At 37.8% G+C, this 16,985-nt stretch overlaps 1 protein-coding gene across 3 annotated transcripts in view; it reads right to left on the bottom strand.

Moving 5' to 3' along the window:
- The window catches only part of KYNU (kynureninase), a 115,331-nt gene extending 105,187 nt beyond the window's left edge, over positions 1-10,144 (bottom strand). The window contains exons 1-2 of one of the 3 annotated variants that reach the window (XM_086718492.1): positions 9,904-10,144; positions 998-1,180 (exon numbers count right to left, since the gene is read on the bottom strand). In XM_086718492.1, the coding sequence (XP_086574618.1) occupies positions 998-1,166 (169 nt within the window). In that variant the 5' untranslated portion in view covers positions 1,167-1,180; positions 9,904-10,144. The remainder of the gene's footprint in view (positions 1-997; positions 1,181-9,903) is intronic. The other 2 variants (XM_086718491.1, XM_025935306.2) reach the window with 2 other exon arrangements.
- Positions 10,145-16,985: the final 6,841 nt, after the last annotated feature.

The raw sequence follows: 16,985 nt of genomic DNA, 5'->3' as shown, positions 1-16,985 counted from the left end.
CCTTTTCTCTAACAATGTCTCAAAAACCATCTAGGAAAAGGAAAATAAAACCTATATTTATTTTGACAAATCTTTTTTCATTGATGTAAAATGGAGCAAAGTCAAATATTTTAAAAATTTCATATTTTTATACTTGTGCTACCTATTTTTTTAAAATAGGACATCCCCAAACCAAGAACAGAATCAGCTTACCATATTATTTAAAAGAAAAAAAAATGCAATATGTATTTCTTTTTTTTTTTTTTTTTCAACGTTTATTTATTTTTGGGACAGACAGAGACAGAGCATGAACGGGGGAGGGGCAGAGAGAGAGGGAGACACAGAATCGGAAACAGGCTCCAGGCTCTGAGCCATCAGCCCAGAGCCCGACGCGGGGCTCGAACTCACGGACCGCGAGATCGCGACCTGGCTGAAGTCGGACGCCCAACCGACTGCGCCACCCAGGCGCCCCGCAATATGTATTTCTTAGTCACTGATTGTTTCCTTATTTTTGGTAATTCTTATACATGCCATCTTTACTCACAGCATACAAAGATGGTTATTCACATAATATGTTCTTAATATGCCCAAATCACAAAATAATATTTCCTCTAAGAGAAATATCATGCTATCATTAACTAGGTGCCACAAATAAGAGATATTCTAATACTGTATTGAAAAGAAATTGTTTTGAGCTCTAAGTGCTTAGAGAACAAGTAAATGCGTCTGCCTATAATTTTCAATCAGTCACTCTATTGTTCAGAGAAATAGATGACAGTATAAAAACGCTGCAAGTATTTTATTCAGGAGAAGAAAAGGAACATAAAGAATCTGAGGCTAAGGTTGGCTGACAGGCTGATTTAGTAGCACCAGGAACTTTCTGTTTTTCAGACATAATTACAATGGCTCTATTATGTAAGAGAACAATGATTTCAAAGGTTTATGATAAACTCATGTAGTAGCAAAAATAAATTAATAAATTAATTAAGAAAAATAGAATTCTTTTCAGTGTTCTTACCTGCAGGTAGATCCTGCATTTTGGGGATATGAAAATACTCTCTGAAGTGCCTCAGCTTATCTTCCTTATCAAGGTGGAGGGCAACCCTCTCATCTGTCAGGTGACATCTAAGTTCAGATGCGATGCGTTGAAGTGTGTCAGCTGGTAACTCAAGAGGTGAAGCCTCCATTACAAGTTGTTTCTCTAAAAGTGAAGAAAAATAATTAAAAATAATTTAGCCACCATCATTTTTTTTCTGTAGAAAATGAGCCTTTTAGGGCAAGAATGTTGTGTCTTTCCTTTTTTTTAAATTTTTTAATGTTTATTTATTTATTTTAGTTTTTTTAATGTTTATTTTTGACAGAGAGAGAGACAGAGCATGAGCAGGGAAGGGGCAGAAAGAGGGGGAGACACAGAATCTGAAGCAGGCTCCAGGCTCTGAGCTGTCAGCACAGAGCCCAACGTGGGGCTCAAACTCACAAACTGTGAGATCATGACCTGAGCCCAAGTCGGACGCTCAACCAACTGAGCCACCCAGGTACCCCTAATGTTTATTTATTTTTGAGAGAGAGAGAGAGAGAGAGAGAGAGAGAGAGACAGAGCATGAGGAGGGGAGAGGCATAGAGGGAGACACAGAATCCAAAGGAGGCTCCAGGCTCTGAACTGCCAGCACAGAGCCCGATGTGGGGCTCGAACCCACAAACCATGAGATCATGACCTGAGCCGAAGTCGGATGCTTAACCAACTGAGCCACCCAGGCACCCCGTGTCTTTTATTTTTCTTTTAAGTTTATTTCTTTTGAGAGAGACAGAGAGAGTGTGAGCAGGGGTGGGGCAGATAGGGAGAGAGAGAATCCCAAGCAGGTCCCAAGCACAGTCAGCATGCAGAGCCCCATGCTGGGCTCAAACTCATAAAACCACAAAACCATGAGATCATGACCTGAGCAGAAATCAAAAGTCAGTCACTTAACCATCTGAGCCACCCAGGCATCCCAAGAATCTTGTCTTAAATAAGATTCTTATTTTTCCAACCTTAGAATAACTTTATTAACCAAACAGCATTAAACCTCATGCTTGAGTTTTTCTCATGTATGAAATAAAGAAAATGATAATAACTTAGGGATGTTGAAAGGAACAAATTAGGTAATGGTGGTCAGGACAGAGTATGCTCTCAATAAATGTTAGCTCTTTCCATTTTTATTTTCTGGATAATGGTCCAAATTAGTGGCTTTCAAACATACATAATTTTACCACCTTTTCCTCTAGATGTCTTACTGGGGGTAACAGTAAAGATGCTTTTGTGGGGCAACAAGGTGGCTCAGTCGGTTAAGCAATGGACTCTTGATTAGGAGTCAGGTCATGATCTCATGGTTGGTAAGACTAAGCCCTGCATTGGGCTTTGTGCTGGCAGCTCAGAGCCTGTTTGGGATTCTCTCTCTCCTTCTCTCTCTCTGTCCCTCCCCTGCACCCACTCTGTCTCCTTCTCTCTCAAAATAAATAAATAGACATTAAAAAAAATTTTGTTTTACCTTTTTAAAATATTTACTTATTTGTGAGAGAAAGAGAGACAGAGCATGAGTTAAGGGGGAAGGGCAGAGAAAGATGGAGACACAGAACCCAAAGCAGGCTCCAGGCTCCGAGTTGTCAGCACAGTGCCCGACATGGGGCTCAAACTCACAAACTGTAGGATCATGACCTGAGCCAAAGTCAGACACTCAACTGACTGAACCACCCAGGTGCCCCTTGGATCATAATTTTAAAATTAGGGACATATATACAATAAAATCTTAACAAAGTCTTTATTGTGAATGAAAAAGGTAAGTTTTGGCACAAAAACAGACACATAGACCAATGGAATAGAATAGAAACCCCAGAACTAGACCCACAAACATATAGCCAACTCATCTTTGACAAAGCAGGAAAGAACATCCAATGGAAAAAAGACAGTCTCTTTAACAAATGGTGCTGGGAGAACTGGACAGCAACATGCAGAAGGTTGAAACTAGACCACTTTCTCACACCATTCACAAAAATAAACTCAAAATGGATAAAGGACCTGAATGTGAGACAGGAAACCATCAAAACCCTAGAGGAGAAAGCAGGAAAAGACCTCTCTGACCTCAGCCGTAGCAATCTCTTCCTCGACACATCCCCAAAGGCAAGGGAATTAAAAGCAAAAATGAACTACTGGGACCTTATGAAGATAAAAAGCTTCTGCACAGCAAAGGAAACAACCAACAAAACTAAAAGGCAACCAACGGAATGGGAAAAGATATTTGCAAATGACATATCGGACAAAGGGCTAGTATCCAAAATCTATAAAGAGCTCACCAAACTCCACACCCGAAAAACAAATAACCCAGTGAAGAAATGGGCAGAAAACATGAATAGACAATTCTCTAAAGAAGACATCCGGATGGCCAACAGGCACATGAAAAGATGCTCAATGTCGCTCCTTATCAGGGAAATACAAATCAAAACCACACTCAGATATCACCTCATCCCAGTCAGAGTGGCCAAAATGAACAAATCAGGAGACTATAGATGCTGGAGAGGATGTGGAGAAATGGGAACCCTCTTGCACTGTTGGTGGGAATGCAAACTGGTGCAGCCACTCTGGAAAACAGTGTGGAGGTTCCTCAGAAAATTAAAAATAGACCTACCCTATGACCCAGCAATAGCACTGCTAGGAATTTACCCAAGGGATACAGGAGTACTGATGCATAGGGGCACTTGTACCCCAATGTTTATAGCAGCACTCTCAACAATAGCCAAATTATGGAAAGAACCTAAATGTCCAACAACTGATGAATGGATAAAGAAATTGTGGCTTATATACACAATGGAGTACAACATGGCAATGAGAAAGAATGAAATATGGCCCTTTGTAGCAACGTGGATGGAACTGGAGAGTGTGATGCTAAGTGAAATAAGCCATACAGAGAAAGACAGATACCATATGCTTTCACTCTTATGTGGATCCTGAGAAACTTAACAGAAACCCATGGGGGAGGGGAAGGAAAAAAAAAAAAGAGGTTAGAGTGGGAGAGAGCAAAAGCATAAGAGACTCTTAAAAACTGAGAACAAACTGAGGGTTGATGGGGGTGGGAGGGAGGGGAGGGTGGGGGATGGGTATTAAGGAGGGCACCTTTTGGGATGAGCACTGGGTGTTGTATGGAAACCAAAGGTAAGTTTACCTTACGAAATATTGACTTTTGCCATAGGAAGACCAAAGAGCTGTTTCTGCTGCCATAATGAGAAACTTTTCTCTCACAACTATATGTTCCATCTTAGAATGAAACAGGGCCCTGTGGTATTTTGTGAAACTATATCCTGGTCTATGTAATCATCATTTAAATTTCGCACAATTTTGGAAAAAAAGCTCAATTTTCTGGAAGGGAAAAAATAACAGTGGAAATTTAACTACGTATTCTTAAACTTTACCCAAGTTTTCTTTATATTTATTTATTCATATTTCACAAAGTTTTAGTTTTTTTTGAAATTGAGCAACTATGGCATTAGAGAAAAAAACATTTTCTCAGGCTATCTTGATTTACAAATTTATACTTTTGTGGCTCCACGTATACATTCCTCCATTTATTTACTTTCCAACAAGTACTTGTTGAATACCAGCCATGTAGTTCCAAGCACTGATAGAATAACAGTGTAAAAGATGGTGTATAAGTAATTAATTAGTGGACAATGAAAAAATAATTTTAAAAAATGTAATTTGAGATCGTTTCAACAGCTACAAGTAAACAGAACAGAGTAATGGGATAGAGAGTCACTGGGGTACGGAATGGCTTCTCAAGGAGAGGGTCAGGTAAGTGCATCTCTCAGAGGCAGGGACATATGTGCATATGTGGAACATTTTATGGAGTCAAATATGTGAGGACCAAGAACCAGAGAAGATGACAAGTACACAGATCCTGTGGTGGAGATGGTCTTGGCCTGTTCAGCTAATGCACTAAGGGAAGTAGTCAGAAGGAGAGACTATGAGATAAAAGAGGCAGAGGCAGAGGCAGAAGTTAATTATGAAAAACTTTGAAGCCAGAAAGGAGTTTGGGTATTTTTCTAAGTTTAATGGGAAATTGTCAGAGAATCTTGAGTAGGAAAATGACATGATGTAATTTTGCATGAAATAAAAATCACTTTTTCTGCTCTCTGATGAATTAGAAGAGTTGAAAAAGAGAAGCAAATTAAGGCTATTTTAGTAGTTCAGAGAAAAAGTGATGGTGGATTAAATGTGAAAAAGAGAAAAATAGAGAAAAGTGTGAATTCATTATATATTTTGGAGGAAAAGCAAATAGATTTTCTCTGGTGTGGGATCTGGGCAAATATGTTGGAAGTGGTGAAATAAGAAATACCCGGGGAAGAAAAATTTTGAGAAGGAAAATCAAAGTTCTATGTAGGACACATAAAGTTTGAGGTAGAAATATCAAACTGGCCATTGGATGTTGCGTTCTATAGCTTAGAAGAAAATTAGATCACAAGATATAAGCTTGATATTTTTCAACTCATAGACTATACTTAAAGCCTAGAAATCCTAAGAACTAACTAAAACTAACAGAGAGGAAGCTCTCAAATCTCAATTCAATCATCTGTCTTTAATTCACCACCCTTACTTCTCCCACCCCAACCAACACACCCAGTATTAGGCAATAAACAGTTGCATGTCTGAATATTGTACAATGCCAGTAAAACAAGCATACTTCTTATTCTCTAAACTTAAATTCTTCTGCTTGTTTATTTGAGCTCTTCTTTTGTCAATTGCCATTGGTCTCCTTGATAAGCTGTTCTGTATATTCTCAAAGAAAGATACTGATCTTGATCTGAATATGTTTTTAGCTTTGATGCCAATAATGATTACCAATTGCTCCAATCCATGCTTGTACAAAAGTCAATGATTTCAACATTGGTGTTGATTGTTCTTTCAGTATGTGACCATACTAAATTATTGTCTTTTTCATGAAGTTTTCTATGTGATTTTTCATGTCATTCTCATGTCATTCCCTTTGCCTAAAATGTCCTATTTCCCTTTATACACATTCACATCCTAGTCACCTTCAAAGCCCTAGCTCAAATGTTACTTGTTTTATCCTATAAGTCCTCAGCTAAAAGTAAGTTTTCCTCCTCTGGATACCTGTAACACTTAGAAGCACATCCTAATTGATAAATAATGCATCTTGTCAGATACTATATTTATTTAGATGCATATATGTTTGGGAAAGCTTAAACAAGTTGCCGTGCCTACAACTTGATTCTGCATGGGTTCCTACCTATTACCTTCTGATGAAATAACCTGCCTTTTGAATGGAGATGACTGTGCCTCTACCACTTGACAGTATCAACTGCTTGGTCACACTTGATTAGACCCCTAATGGACACAACCCACTTGAGACAATCACCTGTTGTGTCAATGATCTGCAAGAGACTTGTGAATGCCTTAGCCAAACAGTCATTCATGATTGTGTTTAGGTGAGCATCGAATCAAATTCTTTCAGGAATCATAGCTATGACATACAGTCATTTATTCAGTTAGAAACAGGAGCAAAAACTTTAAAAAACCATAGAAAGCAATGATAAAATGGTTGGGTGTAGGAGTCTTGTCATGAGTGACTCATTTTTTCAAAGTTAAACAGAGCCACTGGTTGCTAAAGCATGAAGTGATTTCAGCAGCAAGTAAGAATCAACTTAATTATGCAACAGCAGGTGATGGAATAGCTATGTCTCCTGAAAGGTCCAGGAAAAACCAGTCTGGAGAGTCACTGAATCCTTCCATGAAGCAAATTATGTGTAAGGCCTGGAAGGACACCTACTTGGCTGTTCTGAGAATCCCACGAGCTACTTTCTGCCTATCAAGGGTGTCTTTACTATAAACCTATTACTTACAGTGGCTTGATTGAGTTGCTAGTCTACACTACTGAACTGTATTCTACCTAGGGGCCTGAATCTTGTTCATCTTTGCATCTATTCCATTCCTGAGCAGTGGCTTTTAGATAGAGTGTTCCCCTAAAATGACAGTTGAACAAAGATGCACAAAATAGCTTGAATTATTTCACATGATTAATGACTGTTCACAGAGGATACCATTCTTATTACAATCACATGGAAATTAAAAACATTTTCAATGAGACTAAGAATCAAGAGAGCTTGTCTTACATTTAAGAATGTCTTTGGAGAGTGAGCACTCTTTTATTTTTATTTATTTTAAATTTTTTTTATTTTTTTTTTGAGAGACAGAGAGACTGAGCATGAGTGGGGGAGGGGCAGAGAGAGAGGGAGACACAGAATCTAAAGCAGGCTCCAGGCTCTGAGCTGTCAGCACAGAGTCCCACACAGGGTTCAAACTCTCAAGCTGTGAGACCATGACCTGAGCCGAAGTCGGATGCTTAACCGACTGAGCCACCCAGGTTCCATAAGTCAACGCTTTGATGGTTCATTGGAGTTGACTGTAAACTCTAACTGGGTTACCTAAATAAATTGACAGATTAGTTTGCTACCATTATATTCCCAGTAAAATCCAACTTTCTTTGTTTAAAACAAAAAAGATATTCATATTCATTCATTAGCTAGTTTATATTTGTTTCTTATTTAATCCTTGTGACAATCCTGAGGGATCAGAATAACTCTCCCATTTCCAGACCAAACTCTGGAATCAATAGAGAAGAAAGAAAAACGTATGAGGACTCTCTAGTTCACTGTTTGGGACTGTACTTCACTTGAGGAACTTAGTCAATCGTGCTTGTCTTTGGGATGGCATGCAGGTAGAATGTACAGAGCAGGATTCCTGGCCCTCTAAATTTATTTTTCCTTTCATCTTGTTTTATGACTTTTAAAAAATGTTTCTTTCGCTCATTCTTTTTTCCCCCCTTCATTATTTTTTCCAGCTTTGTACTCAGTCTGCAAAATACTGCAGGCAATGAATCTATCTACTCTTTTTAATCAGCCCTTCCAGTCCAGTCCCAGCCAGGCAGAGGTTAAAGCAGCTGGTTCCTCTTCTGGGCCTGTCACAGCCCAAATGTCACAACCCCACCTGCACTGACAGTGAGATACCTGCTGGCAAAATAATCTTTCTGGGAGAACACACCTGGTCTCACCCTGCCAACAGGCACAGCCACCATCAGAAGCTAATACAGTCCTCAGTGCCCACAATACCACAGTGCCCTCACTCCAAGGAAGCAGTTTATTAACTCATAACAGTTGCTGCTTCATTCTGCACTCATCCTGCCATCTAAGACAATTAGTGCTTCACAAGCCATAATTTTATGCCTTGTGTAGGTTTATCATTTTCAAATAAACTAACATGCCCTTATTGTGAAATAAAAAAATTCAATCCAAGTTAAAAACCCCAAATTGTATATGTCACATTTTTAATAATGATGTTATTAAGAAAGTGGAAATGTATATGCATTTGGTCTTGGGCAAGTCACCTAACTTTTCTGTTCTGCAATGCTATATAAAACTAATTTAAGTTTACTTTCTTCAGAAGATCATGATTAAGAGTGAATGAAATTAAGTAGGTAAATTTCTTTATAAAGAGATACAAGATGTGCTCATGGTATGTTTAAGTATTAATACCCTGTGATGAAAATTGCCATTTTACCCTCACTTTAGCTTTTGAAATTTTGAAAATTGCATTTTGCCAATTTTATTTGGACAGCTACAACTTCAAGGCTAAAACTTTAATAAAAAATGATTGTTTTGGGGATTCTCGGTGGCTCAGTCGGTTAGGTGTCTGACTTTAGCTCAGGTCATGATCTCGAAGTCCGTGGGTTCGAGCCATGCGTTGGGCTCTGTGCTGACAGCTCAGAGCCTGGAGCCTGCTTCCGATTCTGGGTCTCTCTCTGCCCCTCCCCACTCATGCTCTGTCTCTCTCTGCTTTCAAGAATAAATAAAACATTTAAAAATTTTTTAAATAAAAAAAAATGGACTGCTTTTAAGGAATCATGGAATTCAGGATCCTCCACTCACCCATGGGACTAAGGTTAAATAGTTAAATAAATGACTATTGAATACTCAGTGGTTAATCTTTATACAACTTCAGGTTTCATGCCTGAAATGAGCCAATTAAACACATGAGTTCAAAGTTTAGAAGCTGACAAAGCAAATTATAAAGAAAGTGCATAGCGTTTCATTGAGAAAGAAATAAAGTATTACTTAACATATGTGCACAGAGCAACGTTCTTTAAACACATCATTGTTTGAGAAATGAGTGACATCATTGTCACAACTGCATGTTTCATATCAAGGATTATATGAGTTACATGCTGAATTTCACATTAATAAGATCAATGCATTTGCTCCAATGCTATTACCTAAAAAAACACCCCACCCCTCTCAAAAGAAAAGCAGGAAAGAAAGAAACAAAACAAAACTTTCTTACCTATTAAAAAAAAAGTGTACCAACTCTCCATTCTTAGGAAAATATTTCATAAAATGAAAGGGGAAGAAACCCTGCTCATGAAATAGACGTTTTCACTTCCCCAAATAAATATTTAATATGACTAATGGCACCACAAGACAACTAGAATTACCAGAAAACAGAGGACTTCATGCTTCTTTAAAGATGTGAATTTTTATCTAATCTTACCACTTCAACTCAAGTAACTGCAGAAGTACTTTAATTAGTCAAATGTAATTATCTTTTAGTAAATGAATTGCACAGTACTATTGACAACAGTTCTTTTTCACTACATTGGTAAAGATCTCTTTATTTAAGCGAAAATTTTAAAGGAGGGGAGGGCATTAGGGGACTGTGTCATTTTTATAAAGATAATTTGGAGAAATAAAAAGAGAAGAAAGAGCCTGGCAGAAGAAACCACTAACACAGTGTAGCAAGGATTCTAGCAGAAAGAACTTTCCTTTAGGAAAAAATCACTGACTATATATTTGTGTAGAGTGTATTATCTGTGTCTCTGTGCTTACCAGCTAGGATTCCGATGATGGGACGGATCCACAGCTCCCTGCCTCCTTTTAAAAAAAGAAAGAAAGAAAGAAAAGGAAGAAGAAAAACTCTCAAGATTTCCTTGCAGATTTACAGGTCAGAACTCAGGGTGAGAAACTCCGGGCACTTCTGCATAGACAAAAACCTGTGGGGAATTTGTGAGCTAACTTTAGTTCCTCCCCCTTTTTCTAAACTGATAGTAAATCTCCAGTCACTGACAAACACCTAAGCAACAGGCGGCTCTTGCTCTCTCTTTCAAACAGGAGGGGCTTATTTAGGACTTTGTCCTCTAAGCCGCTCTAAACACTAAACTCTAAACACTTCTTTGCCTTCCAACTCCTTAGAACTTTGGGCAAAAAAACTATATCCTATAATGATCCTACTGAGTAAATAGAGTAACCTTGTTGGTGTGTAAGTCATACCAATGAGTTTGCTCTGGAGCTAAATTCCAAAATTCGCATTTTTTCTTGGTTTGGGCTCTGGAATACACTAATAAGGACGGGAGAGAAATTCTTTCCCAAGTCTCAAAATAAAGGAAACTTGGCTTTTGAGGCCACGCCCGGTGATCAAATGCATTGTGAGTTTCTAGTCTGAAGGCAGAGTTTGACATTTAACAGATTAACATTTTTAGTCACAAGTTTAAAATAGGTTCTCAATTCTAGAATATACTTTATTGCCCAATAGGTCCATTAAAACACACACACACACACACACACACACACACACACACACACACACACACACAACTTCTAGATTTTCAGTTTAGTTAACAAGACAATCAAGGAAGAGAGTTTGAAGATAAAGTGGAAATTTAGGCTCAAAATCTTCATAAATGCAAATTCTTCCTTTAGGTCTATGGTCTATTGTTCTACCTCTGTTATCTCTTCATGCTGATCCCTGAGCTTGGGTCTAGTGGGTGAATATACTTTTAGGCATAAAATCAAAGAGTAAAGATTTTTAGAGTGAAGACTAAAGATAGGGACTGGGCCTTTTTGTATGTATGTCGATGCCTTTTTGAGCACCCACACACAACAGGTAAAACATTTGATTCAATCATCTCTGCCATGTGTTCACTATATAACTCAGGACAATTTACCTAATGCGCCCTGAAACTCACTATCCATCTATCAAATGGACACCAAATTACCTTCTCACAAGATTAGTAAAATACAAAACAATGCATGTGGAAAGCCAGCACACCAAGACACATAAGTCAGCAAATGACACATTCTTTTTTTTCTGAATTAATCAAAAAGTATTGCCCTCCAGTGTCCAAAAGAGGACGATAAAACACATGAAATGAATTTAACACAAGTAATTGAGCTGTGAAAATAAAATATATTTCATTTCATCTCTCCTACCCTTACAATAATCCTATAATGTGAGTACTGTATCCTTACACTATTTAGTTGAAAGAGTAAACCTTTGAATCCAGTCTGGGTATCTCAAAATTTGCATTTTTTTTTTTCCTATTTTGTTTATTTCTTGGGATGTAAGAACTTTGGAAGATTTGACCGGTTTTAATATCCAGGAAGTGAGCCTGGGCTGGAGTCTGTGTCATTTTTGGTAAAGAATCATAATCCTTTAACTACTGACTATGGATATTGAAATAGAAATAGAGCTACAGGTTTATAGGTCAGGACTTACTTTCACATTGCTTCTTCTAAAGTCTTTTGATAGTAGTGTTAGAAACCATCCCATCAAAATATTAATCTGCCCTATAATAAGATCTCCTTCTTTCCCCATAAAGGAAGGTGGTCTTGTCTGAAACAATCTTCTCTTTTGCCAGTAATTTTCTTGCCTCCCTATAAAATCTCCATTTTTTAATGTTTATTTTTTTTTTGAGAGAGAGAAAGAGGAAGGGAGAGAGAGAGAGAGCAGAAGCAGGGGAGGGGCAGAGACAAAAGGAGAGAGAATCCCAAGCAGGCTCTGCACTGTCAGCACAGAGTTCAAGGACTCTGGTGAGCACAGAACTCACCAGCCTTGAGATCATGACCTGAGCCAAAGTTGGATACTCAATACACTGAGCTACCCAGGCACCCCAGCTACATCTTATTTCTTATGTTTTGTAAATCTCTTTTTAAAAGTTTGTTACCTTCTACTAAAATGCAAAAATTCAAAATTTAATCTCACTGGCTTTATTCAATACTTCATAAATTGGGAAGCGCTCAATTTAGCAGATAGAAAGCCGCTCCTAGGAGCTGTACAAAATGAAGGATTTTCATAGAAAGAAGGAAGAGAGAACAAAGATGTTATATTAGACAAAAAAAGATAGATTGGTTATGGCAAAGTCACTTTCCTTTAGGGCATGACAGGGGTTTTCAAGTGCATTATCTAATTACTGTTAATCAGGTAATTCCTGATTCCTGGTTTAAGATGTCATTTCTAGGAAAGCCAAAACTATAATTAAGTCTCAGTTTGGTGATGTGGAGCTTAGCATAAGTGACTCCCTTATGGGTCTGTTATCTTGTTTTTAATTCTTCATTCACTTAAAAAAAAAGTATCAAGCGTATTCTTTGCATCAGGCACGATTATATGCCAGGGATATTAATGATGAGGAAAATCTTTATAATATTAACATAAGTCCCTAAATTTATAAAGGAACTGTGAAATATCAAGCCATGGAGGGAGTGGTGGAAACAGGGCCCACTGCAGGATCAGCTCTGGAAGGAAAACAAAGAAGAGATTGAGCTTCTATTTCTTCTTTTTTGGAAAAAGGAAGAAGAAACACGCTGCCAGGATAAACTGTTGTTATCAATTCAGTTGTCTATTAATTTCCATATATATCATCTTGCCTACAACATGATAAATCTCTAAAAGGTAAAAGACTTGATTATACCTTCCTGAGCACCTTGCCCTTAAAATGGAGCTAAATAAATATGTTAGTTACTTTTTTCAGAAAAGGTTCAGTTTCTTCTATCAAAATAGATGAAGGGGATATAATGATGATTATTATCCTATTCTTCAGGGCTTACTCACCATGGCTAAGCCAGTGCCAGGCAAATAGTAGACTTCACTGGGTGCTTGCTGTATTATTTACCAAATTAAATTCAGTGCAGCAAATTGTGTCTGCAAGTATCCAAGGCTACACACCCAACTATGACACTCCAGTGTTAAATGTTCCATGAATAGAAATGGGTAATGAGATTGAACACAGAGCTGCTGCTCAGCAGCTAATGCAGGTCCTACTATTAATACAAGTGTTCTGTAGAAGTGAAGAAAAACCTCAACCATAGGGACCAGTTGGGGAAGTACTGACAAACTGCAGTCTCAAACTTGGGTGTTGAAGGATAGCAGAATGTGTCACCCAAAAATATGACTGCAGGTGTTCAGAAATTGCCACCACAAAATATGTCTCTGTGGTGTATTGATTGTCTTGAGCTGGAGGCACTTAAAAGACAGCAAATGGGGGAGAGGCTGTCTCTGATCTCTCTTATCTGCCTGAAAACAGATCCCCTAAAAGAAGTCAGTTGTTATCAATCCCCTCCCTGGGAGTTTCTTCAACCAGGGAAGATTGACTCTTATCATAGGAGAGGGGACTAGAAGTCCACACCCTGACCAACTTTGTCACTAACTATCATATCTTTTACCTATACTTCTCAGGGCCCATTCATCTTTCCTAATAAGCATTTACTCTCCCTTAAGAGGCCTACATCTCCCCTCCCCTTCTAATCTAATGGGAGTCACCCATTTTTCCCTGGGTATCTCCCATGTATACATGAGACATTCATGATAATAAACTTGTTTTTCCTCTTGTTAATATTTTATTATAGGGGTACCACCTAAGAACTCAGAAGGGTTGAGGAAGAATTAAAATTTCCTTCCCTACAGTATATAGAAAATCTCTCATTATTCTATTATATAAATTAAACAACATTTTAGGATCTCAATTATCACTTCTAGGGAGAATTAGTCTTGAGTCATTACTGGGACTCTCCTTTCCCACATGTTTTAAGCACAACAAAATGCTCTGAGATGAGCCTATTAGCTTCCTTGAGTCCCTTCCCTTCTGCCTCTCTCTTTTCCCCATACCATCACCCTGCACTCCCAAACACTCTTTCCCTCTCTTCTGAGGGTGAACCAATAGAATATGAGCTTTCTTAAAAGCCAGGTCAGGATGTTCTCACTAAGCAATTTCTATCCTGAAGCCAAGAAATGCAGAATCTTATTTACATGGGTAGAGAAAAATATAAATAAAGAACAATACACACACAAAAAATTCTTTCTCCGCTCTTTCCCTTCCCCTTTCTTTTTCCCCCTCCTCCTCCTTTTCCTATCTTCACTCTCTCCTTCTCTCCCCCTTCCCTTTGTCTTTATTTCCCCTATCTCCCCTTTCTCATTCCTCCTCCCCTTCTCTCCTCTTCTCTCCCCAGTGTCTCTCCCCTTGCCTCCCTCCTTCTCCTCACCTCTTCTTCCTCCCCCCTCCTTTCTCCCCCTTTCTCCTCTTCCTGTGCTTCTGTAGCAAGGAAAGCAAAACAAATTAATGTACCAGTAAATCACTAGGTTGTATTTAAATAAGCTCTTCTCTCCTTCCTGTGAGGTATATATTCTGGTTATTAGAAAAATTTTCCAGTAATGGACAGGGAGTTTCCTATCCTCTGTACATAATATTTTCAGTTTTTCTGAGAAACATATAAGAGCTCATTATAAGCAAATATCATTTTGCCAGTTGATGATTAAAATTCATTTAGAAACTAAAATTCCTGTAACCCATTCACTTTTCCCTAAATCAGAATTTCTCCCTCATTATTAAATTCACAGAGATATTTAAGGCAATCTATATGTGGTGTTCTGGCAGGGGAATTTTAATAGTTCTCTTTTATGTGTGTTCAGATGTCAATTTGCCCAAATATCTGATCGTTTACCTTAAGAACTGGAATTAACAAATTACATTTTTCTCTGTATTTAAGTAATGAGCAGATAAAAGAATCTGAGCTAGATACAAAAGGTTTTCACACAATCCATATATAGTCTTGCTAGTTGAGTTATTTGATATTCTATGTAGCTAATTAATTAGGTCTATTTGCTTTGTTGACATGTGAAATATGTTAATTTTAAAACTTTGAAGATTTATCACTTTATCACATTTTATTGATTTCATTTTTAATTTTTATTTTGAAATAATTTCATTCCTGTAGAAAAGTTGCAAAAATACTACAAAGAATTTTATGTGAGGGTGCCTGGGTGGCTCACTTGGTTGAGTGTCTGACTTTGGCTCAGGTAATGATCTCATTATTCAAAGGTATAAGCTCTGCATTGGGCTCTGTTCTGACAGGTCAGAGCCTGGATCCTGTTTCGGATTCTGTGTCTCCCTCTCTCTCTCTGCTCCTCCCCTGATGATGCTCTGTCTCTCTCTCAAAAATAAACACTAAAAAAAAAAAAAAAAAATGTATATTCTTCACCAAGACTTACCAATTTTAGCATTTTAATATATTTGCTTTTTTCTCTCATAAACATAGCCATATACTCCTCAAGACACATCTGTGTGTCCTTTCTTGAACCATTTAAGTTGAAATGTCATATTCCCTTATTCCTAAAGCTTCCTAAGTGTGACTTCCAAAGAATGAGGATATTCACTTACATAACCTCACTATAGCTATCAATATCAGGATATCCCATATTAATATAATAGTATTAGCTAATAAAAAAAAAAACTTTATTCAAATTTTTCCAATTGGCATAATAATGTCCTTTATAGATATCTTCTTTTTAATGCAGCCTCAAATCCAAGATTATGCATTGAATTTAACTGCCTTGTCTACCTTAATCTGAAACAGTTTTTTAGCCTGTCTTTGTATCTTTTATTCTTTTTCATTTTTTATTTGTGTTTGTGTGGTGAAAACACATAACAGAAAATTTACCATCTTAATCAATTTTAAGTGTAGAGCTCAGCAGTGTTAAGCATATTCATACTGCTTACCTGTTGACTCCATATTGTATTCTCCAGAACATTTGTTTAAAATATTCACCCTCATGACCCTTCATTATAGGAAGCTTTTGAAAAGTCAGATCTCCATACCCTTCACTGTGTTGATCAAAGCCTCTGAAAACTATTTTGCATGATGAGAGGGCTTTATGGTCTGGATGTTTGTTGTGGCATCCAAGCCAGCCAGGGAGTAGTTTGTAGAGTAGCTATGTCTCTTATCCAATTTACAGAGGACCTACTTTCAATAGGAGAGTATATATATTGTCTGAGTTCTAACTTTCAATTATCTGACCCAGAACAAAGACAATTTCTTGTAATTATTCACTCCTTATGAGACCCCTGTATCTTTATCGTGCTTGCAAGAATGGACTTTTGGACTCACTGCCCTGATGCAGGATGGATGCAATACTGGGTTAATGTTTTTCTTTTTCTTTCTTTCTTTCTTTCTTTCTTTCTTTCTTTCTTTCTTCCCTTTGTTAAATGTTTATTTACTTATTTATTTTTGGAGAGAGCGCACACACAAGCGGGGGAGGGGCAGAGAGAGAAGGGGACGGGGATCCAAAGCAAGTTCTGCGCTAACAGCAGATAGTCCAATGCGGGGCTCGAACTCACTAACCACGAGATCATGACCTGGGCCAAAGTTGGATGCTTAAGAACTGAGTCATCTAGGTGCCCCAGGTTAATGTTTTTCTAACACCAACAGATAGTTAAGTAAGAGGCCCTAAAATTTAAATAAAAAGACACTAATACAGAACAAAAATCATTACCAGGAAGAAAAATGCAGAAAGAATTATTTCCTTTTATCCGTGTGACTCTTTATGAAAATCACAGAATCATCATCCTATTGGTGCTTTACAGAAAGCATGAAGCCCTCACTTTGAACAAATACTGTGTATTCATTCCTTCCATCCCATTTCCACTATCACTGCCTGTCATGATTTACAAAGCGCTTTTTATAATTTGGTCTGTGTCTACCTGGGATTTTCATTTTAGCCCTTTTTCTCCACAGCTGTTTTACGCTAGTTATGCTAAACTGACTCTGAGAATTTGACACCCCAGTTCTCATCTACCTCTGTATTTTCCCTTATATAGTTACTTTTCTTCTTTTCTCTTTTGATTGAATTTTCCAAATTTCAA

Source organism: Puma concolor, chromosome C1 (genome assembly GCF_028749965.1).
Source record: "Puma concolor isolate L17-30 chromosome C1, mPumCon1.1.hap2, whole genome shotgun sequence".
Classification (NCBI taxonomy): domain Eukaryota; kingdom Metazoa; phylum Chordata; class Mammalia; order Carnivora; family Felidae; genus Puma; species Puma concolor.
This window is presented reverse-complemented; position numbering and strand designations above follow the sequence as displayed.